General features: G+C 49.3%; 1 protein-coding gene across 4 annotated transcripts in view; it reads right to left on the bottom strand.

Moving 5' to 3' along the window:
* Positions 1-15,795, bottom strand: part of AEBP1 (AE binding protein 1) — a 57,085-nt gene extending 41,290 nt beyond the window's left edge. For all 4 annotated transcript variants that reach the window (XM_080982336.1, XM_080982337.1, XM_080982338.1 and 1 more), the window contains exons 1-4: positions 14,409-15,795; positions 6,251-6,652; positions 1,734-1,799; positions 1,074-1,145 (exon numbers count right to left, since the gene is read on the bottom strand). In XM_080982336.1, the coding sequence (XP_080838462.1) occupies positions 1,074-1,145; positions 1,734-1,799; positions 6,251-6,652; positions 14,409-14,673 (805 nt within the window). In that variant the 5' untranslated portion in view covers positions 14,674-15,795. The remainder of the gene's footprint in view (positions 1-1,073; positions 1,146-1,733; positions 1,800-6,250; positions 6,653-14,408) is intronic.
* Positions 15,796-16,150: the final 355 nt, after the last annotated feature.

The raw sequence follows: 16,150 nt of genomic DNA, 5'->3' as shown, positions 1-16,150 counted from the left end.
GGAACCCAAGTCTGAGGGATGTCTGAAAGAGATGGGCATGTTTAGCCTGGAGAAGAGCAGACTGGGCATGTTTAGCCTGGAGAAGAGCAGACTAAGTCGGGGGGGGGGGGGAGCAAGGTAGCTCTCTTCAAACATCCAAAGGATTCTTGAGAAAAAGACAGAGCAGACTCTTCTCCCATCTCTCTTCCAATTCTATTTTTCAAGGCCGGAGCCAGGGGCGGAGGAAGAGGGGGTGGTGGGGGCGGTTCATCCTGAGTGTCACCACTGAAGGGGGTGACAAAATGGTGGGCGGCACTCACCTGGGAGTGACGCAGTGGCTTGGGCACCTGCAGGCTCCACGCTGCCCCAAACGGTCTGCCCGCCACCTCCCCCTCAGTTGTAGGGCGGCTGAGTGGGAGGAGGCAGACAGACTCCTCAGAGGCCCAGTGGAGCATCCTGTCCCAGCTCGCCCTGCCCACCCCTAGGCGCAGGGCACGTGCGCCACCCCAGGCACCCGGTCAGCTTGCTCCGCCACTGGCTGGAGCATCCCCTGGTCAGTTGAAGGTTCCTAGGCTCTGGGAACAGGCTGGCCCTTGGTTCCTTCTGACTTGGAAGGATTGTGGTCCTCTAGATGTTGTTCATCTCCAACTCCCATCAGCCCCAGCCAGCATGGTCAAGGGTCAAGGATGGTGGGAGGTGTGGCCATAGGCTCTCCTCAGCCCTGCTACAAAGCTTCAAGGAGAAGCTGGAACATGGCCTGACAATAAAAGTCAGCACTGGCTCGTGACTCTTGGCTCTCCCTCCATGCCTGCTTATGGCTCAGTGTTGGCAGCCACAGAACAGTAAAATGAATTTCTGTTTCTTGTATTGAGTTACAGTGAGTTTAGTGTGCACTGCTGGACTGGGCACAGAATTATTTTAAAATCCTTTAAAGCTAGCAGCATGCCGGCTTGGTCCTCAGACCATTCCCACAGTTTGGAAAATTTAGAGTAAGAAAAGGCTGGCCAACATTGGGAGCCGTCTAGACTGTGCTGCCATTTAAGGCTAGCAGATCTGGGCAAACAACCCACCCTGGACATTGGGCATTGACTCACCTGGCCGGCTCTCGTGGCTCCAATGATCTCTTCCAGGCTCTTGTGGGTCAGTTGGGGGTTCATAGAAGTCAGCTGGAAGAAATCAAATGAGTAAAATTAACAAGGACAATAGTAAGGCCCTCAAAGAGTTCTGTTCCTGATCTGTGTGGACAGAACTAAGCTGCTCAAATTCGGCTTCTACATTAAGAACATAGGGATATAGGAGAAGCCGGCTGGATCAGACCATTGGCCCATCTATTCCAGCATCCTGTTTTCACAATGGCCAGTCAGGTGCCTAAGGGAAGCCTGAAAGCTGGGCATGAGCACAACAGCAGTCTGCTCACCTGTGATTCCTAGCAACAGGTATTTAGAGACACAATGTCTTTGGCAGTGGAGGAAAAGCATAGTCACCTTGTCCTCCATGATTTTGTCTAATCCTTTTTTTAAAGGATTCCCTAGTCGATCTATGAGGTGCTTATACATTAAAGCTTCCTTGTCCCACTGATGGTAAACCTGGTCCAATGCCTTTCCTCCCCAGTGGACTTACCCTTGTTCATTCCTGATCTGTGCCCATGTGCTCCCGTGATCAGCGCTCCTCCTTCCCCAGCTTGGACGTTCCTCTGCCCCATAGTCCCACAAGCACCCTCTCTCCCCATGTCCCGCATGCTGACTTGCTCTTACTGTGATGCCTGCTTGGATCCTGTTTCTCATGCCACCGTGGTTCCGTTGGCTCATCTGGGAAAAGAGCTGCGGAATAAAATGAAATAAAAGAGCTAGGTCAGAGATTATAAGGAAGCAAAGACACAACAACTGGGAAGAAGGAAAGGCAGAAAAACTGACTGAACAAAACACAGACAGACAGACATATTTTGTTTCAGTCCGTAGTTCCAGGCAAAAGTCTTAGGGCCAAAGTAAATATGGCTGTGGATGCCCACGACTCCTCCAAGGGCATTCAGTTCCTAGGAGAAAAATTCGTAGTCCTCAGTGCATGCAGAAAGCCAGGGCTTATCCACCCAGCAATTCAGTTTTCCTCTAGATTGACAATTGCTCCAATTTAAGACTAAAGAGAGGGATTACTCTGGGAAAGCAGCAAAAGGGAAAACCACTCAGACCCATGCCTAGACAGTGAGAGTCAAGCGGAAAACTGTTTTCTAGACACGGGACAAGCAGAAGCCCCCCGTCACTACCTGACAGACCAAGGCTGGAGTGGGAGCAGCAGTGTATTAGTTTAGGAGCCCAAAACGATGGTGAAGACCCTTAGGGAGGGGTGGAGAAGTAGAGTCAGTGTGATTTAAGTTGGACTTGCTTATGAAGGAGTTATACAGAAAGTGGGGAGAGGGAAAGGGAGAGGGGTAGCAAGAAGTGTTCAGAGAGAGTGAAGATAATCTGTGACGGTTAGCAGATTCCCTGGCAGACCAGTAAACATGACGTCATCTGAAAGGGAAGAGGAAAAGCATCACTTGGCCATGCTCCCTGTAAAAACATATGCACTGATCTGATCTATGGAAGGGGAGATGCCATAGCTCAGTGTTAAGAGCATCTGCTTTGCATGCAGAAGGTCCCAGGTCCAATCCACAGCATCTCCATGTAAGACTGGAAAAAGCTTCTGCCTAAAACCCTGGAGAGCCAGTCAGCATAGACCACTGGACCAATGGTCTGATTCAGTGTAACAGTTTCCCAGCTGCTTGGCAACTGCTCCCAAGTCTAATAAATATGAACAACACCCCTCTATCCTATAGACTAAAACCAAAACTGGCCAATTAACAAATTATAACAGCGAGTAAATAATCACCAACTCCCCTTAAATGTCGAAATAAAAAAATTCCTTCCTGTAGCACCTTAAAGACCAACTAAGTTAGTTCTTGGTATAAGCTTTCGTGTGCATGCACACTTCTTCAGATACACTGAAACAGAAGTTACCAGATCCTTCTATATATTGAGAAGGTGGGGAGGGGTATTACTTAGAAGGGTGGTGGGAATCGGAGATTGGCAGATAGCTGAGATGAGCCTGTTGACGACTCTTAACGACTGTAATAGGTCTTACAGGAAAAGGCAAGGGGTGAGAAGGTGAGAAATGGCTTAGTCATGTATAATGAGATAAGAATCCGATGTCTCTGTTCAGACCAGGTTTCTCCATTGTTTTAAGTTTGGTAATGAGTTGTAATTCAGCAGCTTCTCTTTCCAGTCTATTTCTGAAATTCCTTTGTAGTAAAACAGCTACTTTGAGATCTTGTATAGAATGTCCTGGGAGATTGAAGTGTTCTCCTACTGGTTTCTCTGTTTTGTGATTCTTGATGTCAGATTTATGCCCGTTTATTCTTTGGCGTAAGGTTTGGCCTGTTTGTCCAATATAGAGAGCTGAAGGACACTGTTGGCATTTGATGGCATACACAATGTTAGACGATGAGCAATTAAATAGTCCCGAGATGGTATGTGTGATGTTGTTGGGGCCAGTAATGGTGTTGTCCGGGTGTATGTGGCAGCAAAGTTGGCATCTGGGTTTATTGCAGGCTCTGGTGCCAGTGTCCGTGTTAAGTCTGGTTGTAGTATTATTGTGGGTTAGGAGTTGTTTAAGATTGGGTGGCTGTCTGTAGGCAATGAAAGGTCTTCCTCCCAGAGCTTGAGAAAGAGAACTGTCATTGTCCAGGAGAGGTTGTAGATCTCTGATGATGCGTTGAACTGTTTTAACTTGGGAGCTGTATGTGATGACTAGTGGAGTTCTGTTATTTTCTTTTTTGGGTCTGTCTTGCAGCAAGTTCTCTCTGGGTATCAGTCTGGCTCTGTTGATCTGTTGTCTAACTTCATCTGCTGGGTATTTTAGTTCTGAGAAGGTTTGCTGTAGATCTCTTAGGTGAGAGTCTCTGTCTGTAGAATTGGAACAGATGCGGCTGTAACGTAGTGCCTGGCTATATACAATGGACTGTTTGGTATGTTTGGGATGGTAGCTAGAGGCATGTAGATATGTTTGTCGGTCAGTTGGTTTACGGTATAAGGTGGTGTCTATGTGTCCATCCTGTATTTTTATAGTAGTGTCCAAAAAATGTATTTCTTGCATAGATTGATTCATTGTAAGGTTGATTGTGGGGTGAAAATCATTGAATTTCTGGTGAAAGGTGTCCAGGGTCTGTTGACCATGTGTCCAGATGATAAAAATATCGTCAATGTATCGTACCCTTAAATGTGTTGCTCTTTGCGCTACAAGGGTGTCAGCTGCCTGTCATGAATTCAATAGCATTCAGTGCCTGACATATTTATGCTTCACATAGCTGTCAACTTTTCCCTTTTCTTGCGAGGAATCCTATTCAGAATAAGGGAATTTTCCTTTAAAAAAGGGAAACGTTGACAGCTATGATACTTCAATTCTATAATACTGGGGCAGGGCAGGGAGGAGCAGGTAGGCCTCAAGATGCGGTTTGATTCGAACTCCCACCAACCCCAGCAAGCATGGCCAATGGTCATGGAAGATGGAAGTTAGAGTTCAAATACATTGGGGGGGGGGGAGAATGAGTTCCCCATTTCTGATTGATTGTAGACCAGTTTAGTGGCAATGGCTTGCCCCAAAGAATTATGGGGTCTGCAGTTTGTTGCCTATTTTTGTTTCCCCCAGGCCAGAGCTACAGTTACTAAGAGGAGACTAAGTTTCTGTATTAACATGTAGAGGGGCCCCTGTTATAAAAAGTTATGATAATTACAGTTTATCTGTTTCATTAGCCATGTTCATATTTTGTTTGCTGGTGCCTTATATCTTCAGTCCCATTTAAAATAACCCTCTTATGGCACTCCAGTTAGCTGGGGTCTGGGTGCTGCCACCATTTTAGCTTCCCACAATGCCCCTGGCGTAGTGTTGCTCTAGGGCATTATGGGAATTTTAAATGGCAGTGGTTGGCAGATCCACCTGCCTGGCTCTCATTGGAGCATAATATCTAACAGTATTAAACCGGTACAAATATAATTTAGAATATTACAAAAATCCATATGGCACGCCATCTCCCTCCTCCAGTTTCCCACCTTGTCCCTCGGGCATCTCTTTAGCATCTTCTTCCTCAGTTCCTTTTCCTTGGCTTCCCTCCCCACTCTCTCGGACAACAACCCATTTTTTATAAACTGTCTCTTCCCTAGAATCCTGTGCTTTTCTCCCTTCCCTCCCTCTTCATTCTATGACCTCACTGGCGCATGCATTACACATGCATACCAGATGGACCTACCAAATAGCTACACTTCCTCTCCATCCCTTGCCCCATAGATCTCAAAATATATCATCATTACTCCTCTATAGGGAAACACGTACTTTGGACTATAAATACTGCAATACTTATGAATTGGCGTAGTGTGTTGAGGGCAGGGAGGGCCATTGTAGGAGGAGGAGTTTGGATTTGATATCCCGCTTTATCACTACCCGAAGGAGTCTCAAAGCGGCTAACATTCTCCTTTCCCTTCCTCCTCCACAACAAACACTCTGTGAGGTGAGTGGGGCTGAGAGACTTCAAAGAAGTGTGACTGGCCCAAGGTCACCCAGCAGCTGCATGTGGAGGAGCGGAGACGCGAAACCAGTTCACCAGATTACGAGTCTACCGCTCTTAACCACTACACCACACTGTACCGTGCACACAATCTGTGTGTGTGTGTGTGTGCGCGTGTGCACAAACCAGGTGCTCCCCTCCACAGAGATCCCTGTCGCGTCCTGGAAAGGCTGCCCAAAAGGGAATGTTGCTGCCCTCAAGCCAGGGGTGTTCCAAGGCGGGAGTGGTTGGGTGGCCACCCCGGGTGCCATTCCAAAGGGGTGTGTGACAAAATGCCGACCCCCGATTGGCGGCACCTCCCGGGCCATGCGCTGCTCATTGCACCCCCCCCCCGGGAGGCATGCCACGCCCCCCGCAGGCAGCATGCCATGCCTCTGGGATGAGCACCGCTCCAGGTACCAGAGCAGCTTGCTCTGCCTCTGCCTCAGGCTAAAAAAAAGTCCCTTGCACCTTTCTTTTGTTGTCTGCCCTGGAAACCCTGGGCCTATGAAGAGTGGAATGGGCTTTACACGTCATTGTCCGAAGCATGTTCTGGGAAAATTTCAGGGTTTATTTGCTTTAATCAAGAGTTTCTGAAGAAGGATGATCAAGAAATGCAATAAAAAAGACCTCCCTGAAGAAGAAGAAAGGTCCCTTGCCCATGCAATATGACTAATGGGAGAAAGAAACAGAACTTACATTCCCCGCCTTCTTCATTCACTCGTGAATGCTCATCTTCCCTCCCATAGGGAGAGTGAAATCGGGATGAATCGGGCACTCCGTAGCCATCTTCCTCCCTGGCTGGTGGTGGGCTCAATGGCCTTTCTGGGAAGTGGTACCTCTCCTCTTCCTCATATGGTTGGACAGGAGGAGAAGGCTTCTCTGTTCTCTTCCCCCCTGATGGTTTCTTGGTGGCTTTGGGAGATTTCTCCTTAGGTTTCTTGGTTGCCTTTGGACGCCTCTCCTTTGGCTTTTTGGTGGGCTTGGGGGGCTTCTCCTTCTTAGGACCCTTGGGAGGCCTCTCTTTAGGCTTCTTGGTTGGTTTGGGAGCTTTCTCCTTTTTCCCTTTCTTGGGCTTCTGTCTCACGGGCTCCTGTGTCCCTGCAGGAAAAGAAACATGGTCAGTCCCTGTCAATTTCTGTTTTTCTCGGTTTCTCATTTTTTCCAATCTTAACTTCAGTGCTCTCCAATTCTGCAGCAGTTTGCAGTAGTAGTAGTAGTAATAGTAATAATAATAATAATAATAATAATAATAATAATAATAATAATAATTTATTTATACCCTGCCCATCTGGCTGGGTTTCCCCAGCCACTCTCGATGGCTCCCAACAGAATATTAAAAACATGATAAAACATCAAACATTAAAAACTTCCCTAAACAAGGTTGCCTTCAGATGTCTTCTAAAAGTCAGATAGTTGCTTATTTCCTTGACATCTGATGGGAGGGCGTTCCACAGGGCGGGTGCCACTACCGAGAAGGCCCTCTGCCTGGTTCCCTGTAACCTCGCTTCTCGCAGTAAAGGAACCGCCAGAAGGCCCTTGGAGGAGGACCTCAGTGTCTGGGCTGAACGATGGAGGTATACTTCAGGTATACTGGGCTGAGGCCATTTAGGGCTTTAAAGGTCAGCACCAACACTTTGAATTTTGCTCGGAAACATACTGGGAGATAATGTATGTTGGATATGTGACTGTAATATTTTAATCTGAAAAACCAAATAAATGGGGTTTTTAAAAAATTAAATAAAAATAGAGTGCTGTGATGTTCTCTGCGTGGTGCTGCTTTTGAGTAACAAAACGTTCACGGAGAAGCAGCAGTATCCCCCCCAGTCATGTTGGACACATCCTCTGGGAGATGGCACAAACTCAGAGGGTGTGTGATGGCCTGGGATTTGGACTCGGAGGCTGAAGCTGAGGAATCCCAGCCTGCACAGGATTCCCTGCCTCCAGAACCAGCTGAGCCGGGGCTGGGGCTTGAGCCTGAAGGGTCCTCACCTGTGCTGGACCCTCAGGTGCAGGCATCAGCTGAGTCTGCTCTGGCTCCTGAGGTGATGGAGGACCCACTGCCTGCAGGTGCTCCACTCTCAGCCCTGTCAGGGGAAGCTGAGGTTGCCTCTGGGTCCGGTAACCCTCCAGCCTCTCCTGAGCTGCAGAGGCTCAGGGCAGAGAGGCGGAGGGAACTAAGTTCCCACAGGAGGAGTGCTCGCCTCCAGGCCAGGAGAGGCGAGTCACCAGAGGATCGGGGTCTATGCCTTGGGGCAGATAAAAGCCGGCCAGCCCCAGTCCCAAGTTGTGGGAGCAACATTGTTGGTTGCTAGTTTCTGCCTGAACCCTGTCCTGCTTTCCTGCCTGAGCTCCTGACCCACCCTGGCTCCCTGCTTGCAAGCCTGTTCCTGACTTCACCCGACTCCCTGCCCTGCACCCAGCTTCAGCTACTACGGACTGCCTCCATGTTGCACCTTTGACCACGGACCGGACTTGGACCTCACCTCTTGGGTAACCCACGTGTCAGGGAACTGCCATCAGCTCAGAGGTGAGAGGTGGAAGGGCAGTTGTGTTATAGGGAACCTCCGAAAATCTTGCAAAGCAGTTCCTCCTCCAGCGAGGAGGAAAGACCCACCTCCAGTGGAGAGGAGGTGCAGCGACCAGGAGATGCTAGGGAGAGCCTCAACACCGAGCCTGAGCAAACCGGAGAGGAGGGAAGTACCCCTTTGCCAGCGCCCATTCTGCGCAGTAGGTTTCAGCGCGGGGAGGGGCAGCGAAGTTTGGGGATCACACGACTGTTATGCTGGGGGAGGCACAAGGACCGACCACTCCCAGATTCTGCCAGACATGAACTTACGGCGCTCTTCACTGTAAATAGTTTGCACTAAGAATAAAGCCTGGAAAAGACAGGTTGGAGTCTTGCCTGTTTGCTCTCAAGCAACCACACCATCACCTGACACCACGGGACCAGCACAGGGAGTCACATGGGCAAAGACAGACCAGAGGGTGTGAGTGTGTGGAGAACAAATGGGGGGGGGGTGTGGAGAATCAGGGAGGAGACCCCACTGAGAGCAGCTTGACCAGACCACCCCCAAACAAACAATATCCAGGATTCATGGAGTAATAAGGACATAAAAGAAACGCTCTGCTGGATTCAGGCCCTAAGCCCATCAAACCCAGAATCCTGTTCTCCCAGTAGCCAACCAGAGACCTATGGGAACCCCATAAGCAGGACCTGAGTGTGAGACCACACTTCCCAGCAACTAATATTCAAAGACATAATCTCTCCGATGATGGAGGCAGAACATAGCCATCATAGTTGGGACTGCACACTGATTTTTCTGAAAACTTTTCTTTCCAGCCTCTTTTCCCTGACACATGAATTTTGTGCGTATGGGGCTTTCTTCTGTGAGTCAGAGGCCCCATCTCTAAAGGAAGGCCAGTGAGTAAGTGCTATGTCACTTCACAGCCCCACAGACAGCCGCAGCCTCATTCCAAAGTTCTGAGCACCAGCAATTCCTTGGTCTGTGGGGCTGAGCACACAGCCTGTGGTACTTGTACCCTCTGGGCAGTGAGCTGCAAACCAACCCAGCGCCGGTGCCAGGAGTGGAATTCCTTCTTTGCTACCACAGGGACTGTCTTTCGCTCCGGGGAGAGCAGCAAACTGCTTGGGCTCGCAGACCATCTCTCTTGGGCCAGGCCATTTCTCCCACCCACCCACATTTGGGGAAGAGAGGCACGAATTCCTGCGCTGCCTGCCCTCAGCTTCCTCTGCAAGCAGCGGTCAGCGGCCTCGCTGGAAAGAGGGAGCAATGACCTCCTTTCTCGTTCACCACAACTCGCTTCCACCACAGTGAAACAGAATGCCAAGCTTCCCTTCATTCTCTCTGTTTGCCAGAGCTGGGCATTTTGCTGCCTGAGGCGAAATGCAAGATGGCGTCTCCTGCCCCCCCCCGCCCCGGGTCACCTATAGAATTTAGCTGGACCAGAAGTTGCTCCCACAGTGACAACAGGATAGTGCCCTCACCCATACATTTAAAACACTCTTTAACAGCTTCATCCAAAGAATTCTGGGAGCTGTTGTTTGTGAAGGGAGCAGAGAGATCTTCAGAGACCCCTCTTCCCCTCACTGAGCTACAATTCCCAGAGTGGTTTAACAAACCATTCTTCCTCGCAGGGAGCTTTGGAACTGCACCTCTGTGAGGGGAATAGGGGACTGCTAACCTAACTCTCAACAGCATTAACAAACTACAGTTCCCAGGATTCCTTGAGTGGAAACACGGCATAATAGTACTTTATGGTGTGGTTGTGGCTTACGAGCAAGCTAGTTTACAGAGAATGGAGGCTTATTGCCTCCCTACCCCCAGTAAAATGCAGATGCCTCTCTTTACCCAACTGTAGTGCCCGGCTTGCCTTCCCTTCATGTTGTACTGATCTCCAGCTGAAAAACATGTCAAAGCATGGGAGGACCGCATGGCAATTTGCCTCTTTTATATTTTCCCTTTATAGCTTAACTACAGGTTCAACTTTCATTTTTTTTTTTAAGACTTTTTGAGTGAGAAGCACTAGCTGGCCTCTAGCTTATCTGTGATCCCCAGTGGCAACTCTGCATTATTCCCTTTTTTTGCTATGTCACCTATCAAGCAACAGTCATTCACAACCTCTCTTCCTGCCAGGAGAGAAGTACCATCCCTGTAGCTGTGCTAAATCCACACATGAACAGAAGACAAGATGGAGTCACAGCTCTTGAAAGTTTTCCTCCTGTAGCCAAGCCGCAAAGCAAGGATATCTTGTTGGAGGTTGTGCTGGGAGCCAAACCACAGTTCCAGTGACTGGAGAATAGAAATCTGAATGGAACGCAGAAGAGCATTGGGGGGAACCCTTATTTTTTTGAAGCAGCATGTACAAGTGTCTGCATTCAAACAGACTCATTGTCAGGTGTGACACCATGCAAGGAAAAATCTAGGCTGCATGCACAAATGTCCCCTGTTCCTCACACAGATGCCAACCTGCGTGATTCTGGTTGTGTAATTCCAAACGTCGATTCCTAGGCTAGTTCACTGGCTCCTGCAAAGCAAGAAGCATGACTGGTAGATGATGGTACCTTACGACCAATGTTAGAGGGGCGGACAAAAACACAAGTACAACAGTATTTGGACAAGAAAAGAAGGAACTACGAATGTAACTGTCACAGGAACATATCTGAAAGTCTCCATTTTCAGGGTCTGGAAGAATGGGCCTGGTCCTGGATGGTGGCATGTGGAGTTGTTTTAGAGGTCTATGTTAGAAACATGTGGCATGTCCATATTATCTCTGTGTAAATGGCATGACAAATACGTACATTTGTCATATCAGATGTATGGCACAAGTGCCAGTTCTGTTGCCAGAACACATCGATAAGTCAACAAGCATCTCTCAGACCCTCCAAGTGTCCCTATTTTCCAGGGACAGTCCCGGATTTACAGAAGCTGCCTCGGTTTCTGATTTGATCCCAGAATGTCCCACTTTTCCTTGGGGCATCCTTATTTGACGTCCCTATTTCCATCGCAGAAATGTCGGAAGGTATGATCTCTTGCAGGGAATTGTCTCTGTGTAGGTTTCCTGGGTCTGTGAGACGCCCGGGAAAGCTGGGCACAGAAGCCTGGTGAAGCAGCCTAGAAATCTGTTAGTGAGTGTAGTGTGGCATAGTGGTTAAAGTGTCAGAGTAAGATTTGGGAGGCCCAAGTTGAAATCCCCACTGAGTCTCTATCTCTCAGCGTCACTTAACTCAGGAAGGGAGAGCCTTGTCATTAGGCAGAGTAAGGCAACCACCTTAGGCAGCAAATGCAGGCAGACAGTGGCAGCAGACCCTCCCCCATTCCTCTTGAGCCCCCCAGCCGTACCCCAGCCGTGCAGGACAGGTTGCAACACCTGTGTGTGCCACTGTTCTGCATCACTACAACTGACCTGCCGGCCTCAGGTGCCAGCATTGAAATAAGGTTCGATTCTCCATGGCTTTGGAACATGGAATGGAGGGGACCCCATCTTGACATTCACTACAGGCAGAAAAACAATATTGAGCTGGGTTGTTGATGGGATAAAATGGGGAGTGGAAAATGATGTGCACTATCTTGATTTTTCTTGTAGGAAAGGTGGACTATGCATGTAATATAGTATCTCATCACTGCTAGGGACAGTTTCTCCTGATATTCTCTCAAGCTAGCTGTCAGGTGAGAGTTTCCTGCAGCTCAACACATGTAAACCATGAGCAGAACCCCTTGATAGTCATAATGTTTGGGGATTAGCTGACTTGAATTTAAATTCTTTCATCCTTCTGCCGACCTGGGGGCTCTGCTCCCGCTCTGGCTGCGCACAACAAAGCATGAGCAACCGCTGGCGCCAAAGAACACAGGAAGCGCTTTCAGTAAGGATCAGATAAACCATGCAGTGCAGGTGCAAATCTGCACCTGGCAAACATCAGCTATGTACAGGAAAGCTGCTTTGGGATGCAGTTCATCTTTGCTGCTTGGGGGCAATTCTTGCATATTTATTCCTCACTAAAACAACCCATTCCTGCCAACCTAGCAGTTCAAAAGCACGTCAAAGTGCAAGCAGATAAATAGGTACCACGCCGGCGGGAAGGTAAACAGCGTTTCTGTGCGCTGCTCTGGTTCGCCAGAAGCGGCTTAGTCATGCTGGCCACATGACCCGGAAGCTGTACGCCGGCTCCCTCGGCCAATAAAGCGAGATGAGCGCTGCAACCCCAGAGTCAGTCACGACTGGACCTAATGGTCAGGGGTCCCTTTACCTTTAAAACAACCCATACTATTTCCTCTCATAGAATCACAGGGCACATGATATAGCAACTTTCTAAAACTAAGTTGATCTAACTCTGGTTATTGTCTGGGTGTGATATTGCCTGCTAAACCTATGCTTGCTGCTTTGAATTTCCAGGAAGGAAATTAATGATAATATTTTACTAAATATTTTTTAAAAAAACAGGCACAGGCCAGGAAACAAGTGTACCTTTCTCAGCTTACCCCATCCCCTCTCCTTCATTAAATCCAGAACACTGCACAATCCTAGATAAAAAAATGACAGACCTATGAGATTATACACGTGGACCTTTCTGCCCCCTGCTGGGAATCATTATTAAAACGGTTAAGTTATCCTGAGTGTTGAGGAACTGATAAACACATGCACACATCCTTGGTCAAAAGCCTTTGCACAAATAGCAGGCAATAACAATAATGAAAAGTGGGGGGAAATCTTGGGGCTTCCTCCCACTGCAGTGCTATTTTCCAAATACTTAAAAATCTATCTCAAGGCTTACAGATAATATGGGTAGCTTTAATACTGCAGATTTTCTTTCAAACTGGTGTGTGTGTTCACTTTGGCTTTGTGTCTGGGATCCTTAGAAGTATGCCCCACCACACGCTTTGAAATATAATAATAATAATAATCATAATAATCATAATAATAATAATAATTTAACACTGATGAAGTAGATTCTTACTGGTGGAACCATTTACTAAAAATTATTCTGTTAAGCCTTGAAGATGCCACAAAACTCCTTGTTGTTTCTGCTGTGGCAGACCAACAAAGCTAGTCTGCTTCACTGTGGGTGAACCACACATCACAATTCCTAAAAGAAAGGAAGGGCCGATGCTCAGTCTTAGAGCATCTGCTTTGCATGCAGAAAGTCCCAAGTTCAATTCCTGGCATCTCCAGGTAGGGCTGGAAATGCTCCCCTTCTGATACCCCAGAAAACCTCTCCCAGTCAGTGTGTGGACAATACTGAGCTAGATAAACCAATGTTTGCTCTTCTCACCCAGCAAGTGAGCTCTTTCCCCCTCCAAGCACTTGATGTACACAGAGTAAAGGTAAAGGTAAAGAGACCCCTGACCATTAAATCCAGTCCAGATGACTCTGGGGTTGCGGCGCTCATCTCGCTTTGCAGGTCGAGGGAGCCGGCGTTTGTCCGCAGACAGCTTCTGGGTCATGTGGCCAGCATGACTAAGCCACTTCTGGCGAACCAGAGCAGCACACAGAAACGCCGTTTACCTTCCCGCCGGAGTGGTACCTATTTATCTACTTGCACTTTGATGAGCTTTCAAACTGCTAGGTGGGCAGTGGCTGGGACCAAGCAACGGGAGCTCACCCCGTCACAGGGATTCAAACCGCCGACCTTCCAATTGGCAAGCCCTAGGCTCTGTGGTTTAGACCACAGTGCCATCCGCATCCCTACACAGAGTAGGCACACAAAAAAGGTAGGCAGAGCTGGCCTACCACATGTAACTGAAGTAAGACACATTGCTTTCTAAAGAGAGCATCCCCTGCCAAATTGTTAAGTCCTGAGTCTTAAACTACTGCACCATTTCCTAGAAGTACATTGTAATGGCTATACAAAGCTGCCTCATACCAAGTCAGACCAATGGTCCCTCTTGCTCAGGTCTCTACACTGGAAGAAGCAAAGATCACCAGTGATGCTTCAACATCTTTACGGACTCACTGTTAAAACTGTGTTCATGGAAGACAATCTTACTCGGCTACGAGTTATCGCCAAAGAAGAAGACACTGACTGGCAGCAGGTCTTCAGCGTTTTTAGGCTGGGGCGGTGGGTCTCTCCCAGTCCTACCTAGAGATGCTGGAGAATGAACTTGGCACTTTCTGCATGCAGGCAGATGTTCTACCATTGATCCACAGCCCCTCCCAGCAGCTTTCTGGGGTCTCAAGCAGAATCTCTTTCCCGTCACCTGCCACCTGAAATTCTTTTAACTTGAGATGCTCAGGAGCAAACCTGGTGCCTTCTGAATGGAAGAGAACACGTCCTTCTGCTGAGCTATGGCTCTTCCCTGGGGAACCCACCCATCCCACAATAGATGATCTCTCTCACCTTCTTCCAGTTCTGTGGGGGCTTTGCCCCTTTCTGCAGGGTCCAGCCTTCCTTGGTTTTCGGGAAGCTCCTCACCCAAGGCCACTTTCTCAGCCTCCCGACCTTCTGTGTCTTCCTCCTCAACCTCCCCCAGGAAGCCTTTCAAGAACTCCTCGATTTCATGGTCGGTCAACACCGACTGCGCCTCCACCTGGGCAGGGTTGAAGGGGCACAGAAGCCCCACCAGAAGGCAAAGTGCCAGTGCCAGTGGGCAAATAGCTCCCATCCTTGCAGGTGGTGTTTTAGGGCGAGGGGAGGTGTATTGGGGAGGTGTAGGCGAATCCTCAGGTTTCTCTTCTCACCTGTGGCAGGAGCTGGAGGTGGGGTTTGAGGTGGGGTGGAGTTTGCTGGGGGGGCTCTTCTATATGGGGGCTATCTTCTGCAACGTCAGAGGATATGGGGAAACAGATTGCTCCTCTGGAAGAAGGGGGGCAACTGAAGGCAATGACTTTTTTAAAAGGGGGGGGACAGGTCAAGTAGGTCACTTTGCTGGTGGGAAGGGCTGGCTGGAGGGGGACTGCTATTTAAGAGGGGACTGGAAAGGAGGGGAGCTCAGAAGTTGGGAGGAAGGGAGAAGAAAAGGCGCGCGGGGAGACAGAGAATGGAAGAGATTTGAGGTTTTGGGGTAACTGGGGTGACGGGTGTAAATCAAGGGGCTCCGTTCTGGCTGCAACAAGCGATGGGTCCGTCAAAGGCTCCCCCAGGGGCTTGCAAATCCAGGAAGGGGGTTTCTCAGCAGCTGGAAAAAAGCGCTGGCGAAGGCAGAGAAGGACCGTCGTCTAATCGAGACCAGAAGCGCCTGCGGTTTCCGCGACGGCGTTTGAAGTATCCGAGGAGAGCGAAGACCAGACAGATACTGTACGAAGTTTCCTCTTCCCCGCTCCCCTCTCTCTCAATGCCCAGGCAGTCCGAAGGCAAGTCCTAAGAAAGCAACCGAGAAAAAGGGGAGAGCTGGAGGAGGAGGAGGAGGAGGAGGAGGACGGAAATTGCCCGGAACTCCCCAGGCGGCTGCGCTCCCCTCTCAGCGTCTGGCAAAACTCATCTCCGCGCCTTCCCTGCCCGCCCCTTCGGAGATCTCCAAGAAGAAGAAAGAGCGAAGCTCGTGTTCGCGGTTTCTCCGGCTCCTCGCGAATCTCCAGCGAGTCCTTTCGATCCTGGGCAAGGGAGGTTGGGGGTGGGGAGCGCAGGGGCTATTCCTGAGGGGGGGCTAGAGGGGGGTGTCGTAAGGCGGCTTATCTTCGCGGGGGTGGCGGAGCTGGCTGAGTGGCCCCGTCTCCTCTTTGTGCGCAAATAAAAATGTGGCAGTGAAAACGCTCCTGGCAAGAGCCGCGGGGAACCTCCTGACCCACTGAAAAGAAAAGCGAGTCGGATCTCCACCCCCAGCCCTTCTCTCCCTCCTACCTCCACCCACCCACCCCAGCATCCCATTTCCAGAAAAGAAGGGTGGATCTAAAGCTGCTTCGAGCGACGCGTAGACAGAACAAGGGCACCAAAATATACACGGGATCCTGCCAGGCGCGCGCGGCGGGAGGCGGCGGTCGTCACTCTTTCTCATGGTTAATATAATATTATTATCGCTTGCCCTTCATAAGAAGGTCCCTGCAGGGATGCAGAAGGCAACATTAAAAAGAAGCTCAGAACAAATCACAATCACAACTGGAGCGGGCCCTCGAGATATGTCCCGGAAGGGATGCGTCTCCAGC

This window comes from Podarcis pityusensis (genome assembly GCF_964106645.2).
Source record: "Podarcis pityusensis genome assembly, chromosome: 15".
NCBI classification, from domain to species: domain Eukaryota; kingdom Metazoa; phylum Chordata; class Lepidosauria; order Squamata; family Lacertidae; genus Podarcis; species Podarcis pityusensis.
Note: the sequence above shows the minus strand (reverse complement) of the source record. Positions and strands in the feature narration are given on the sequence as shown.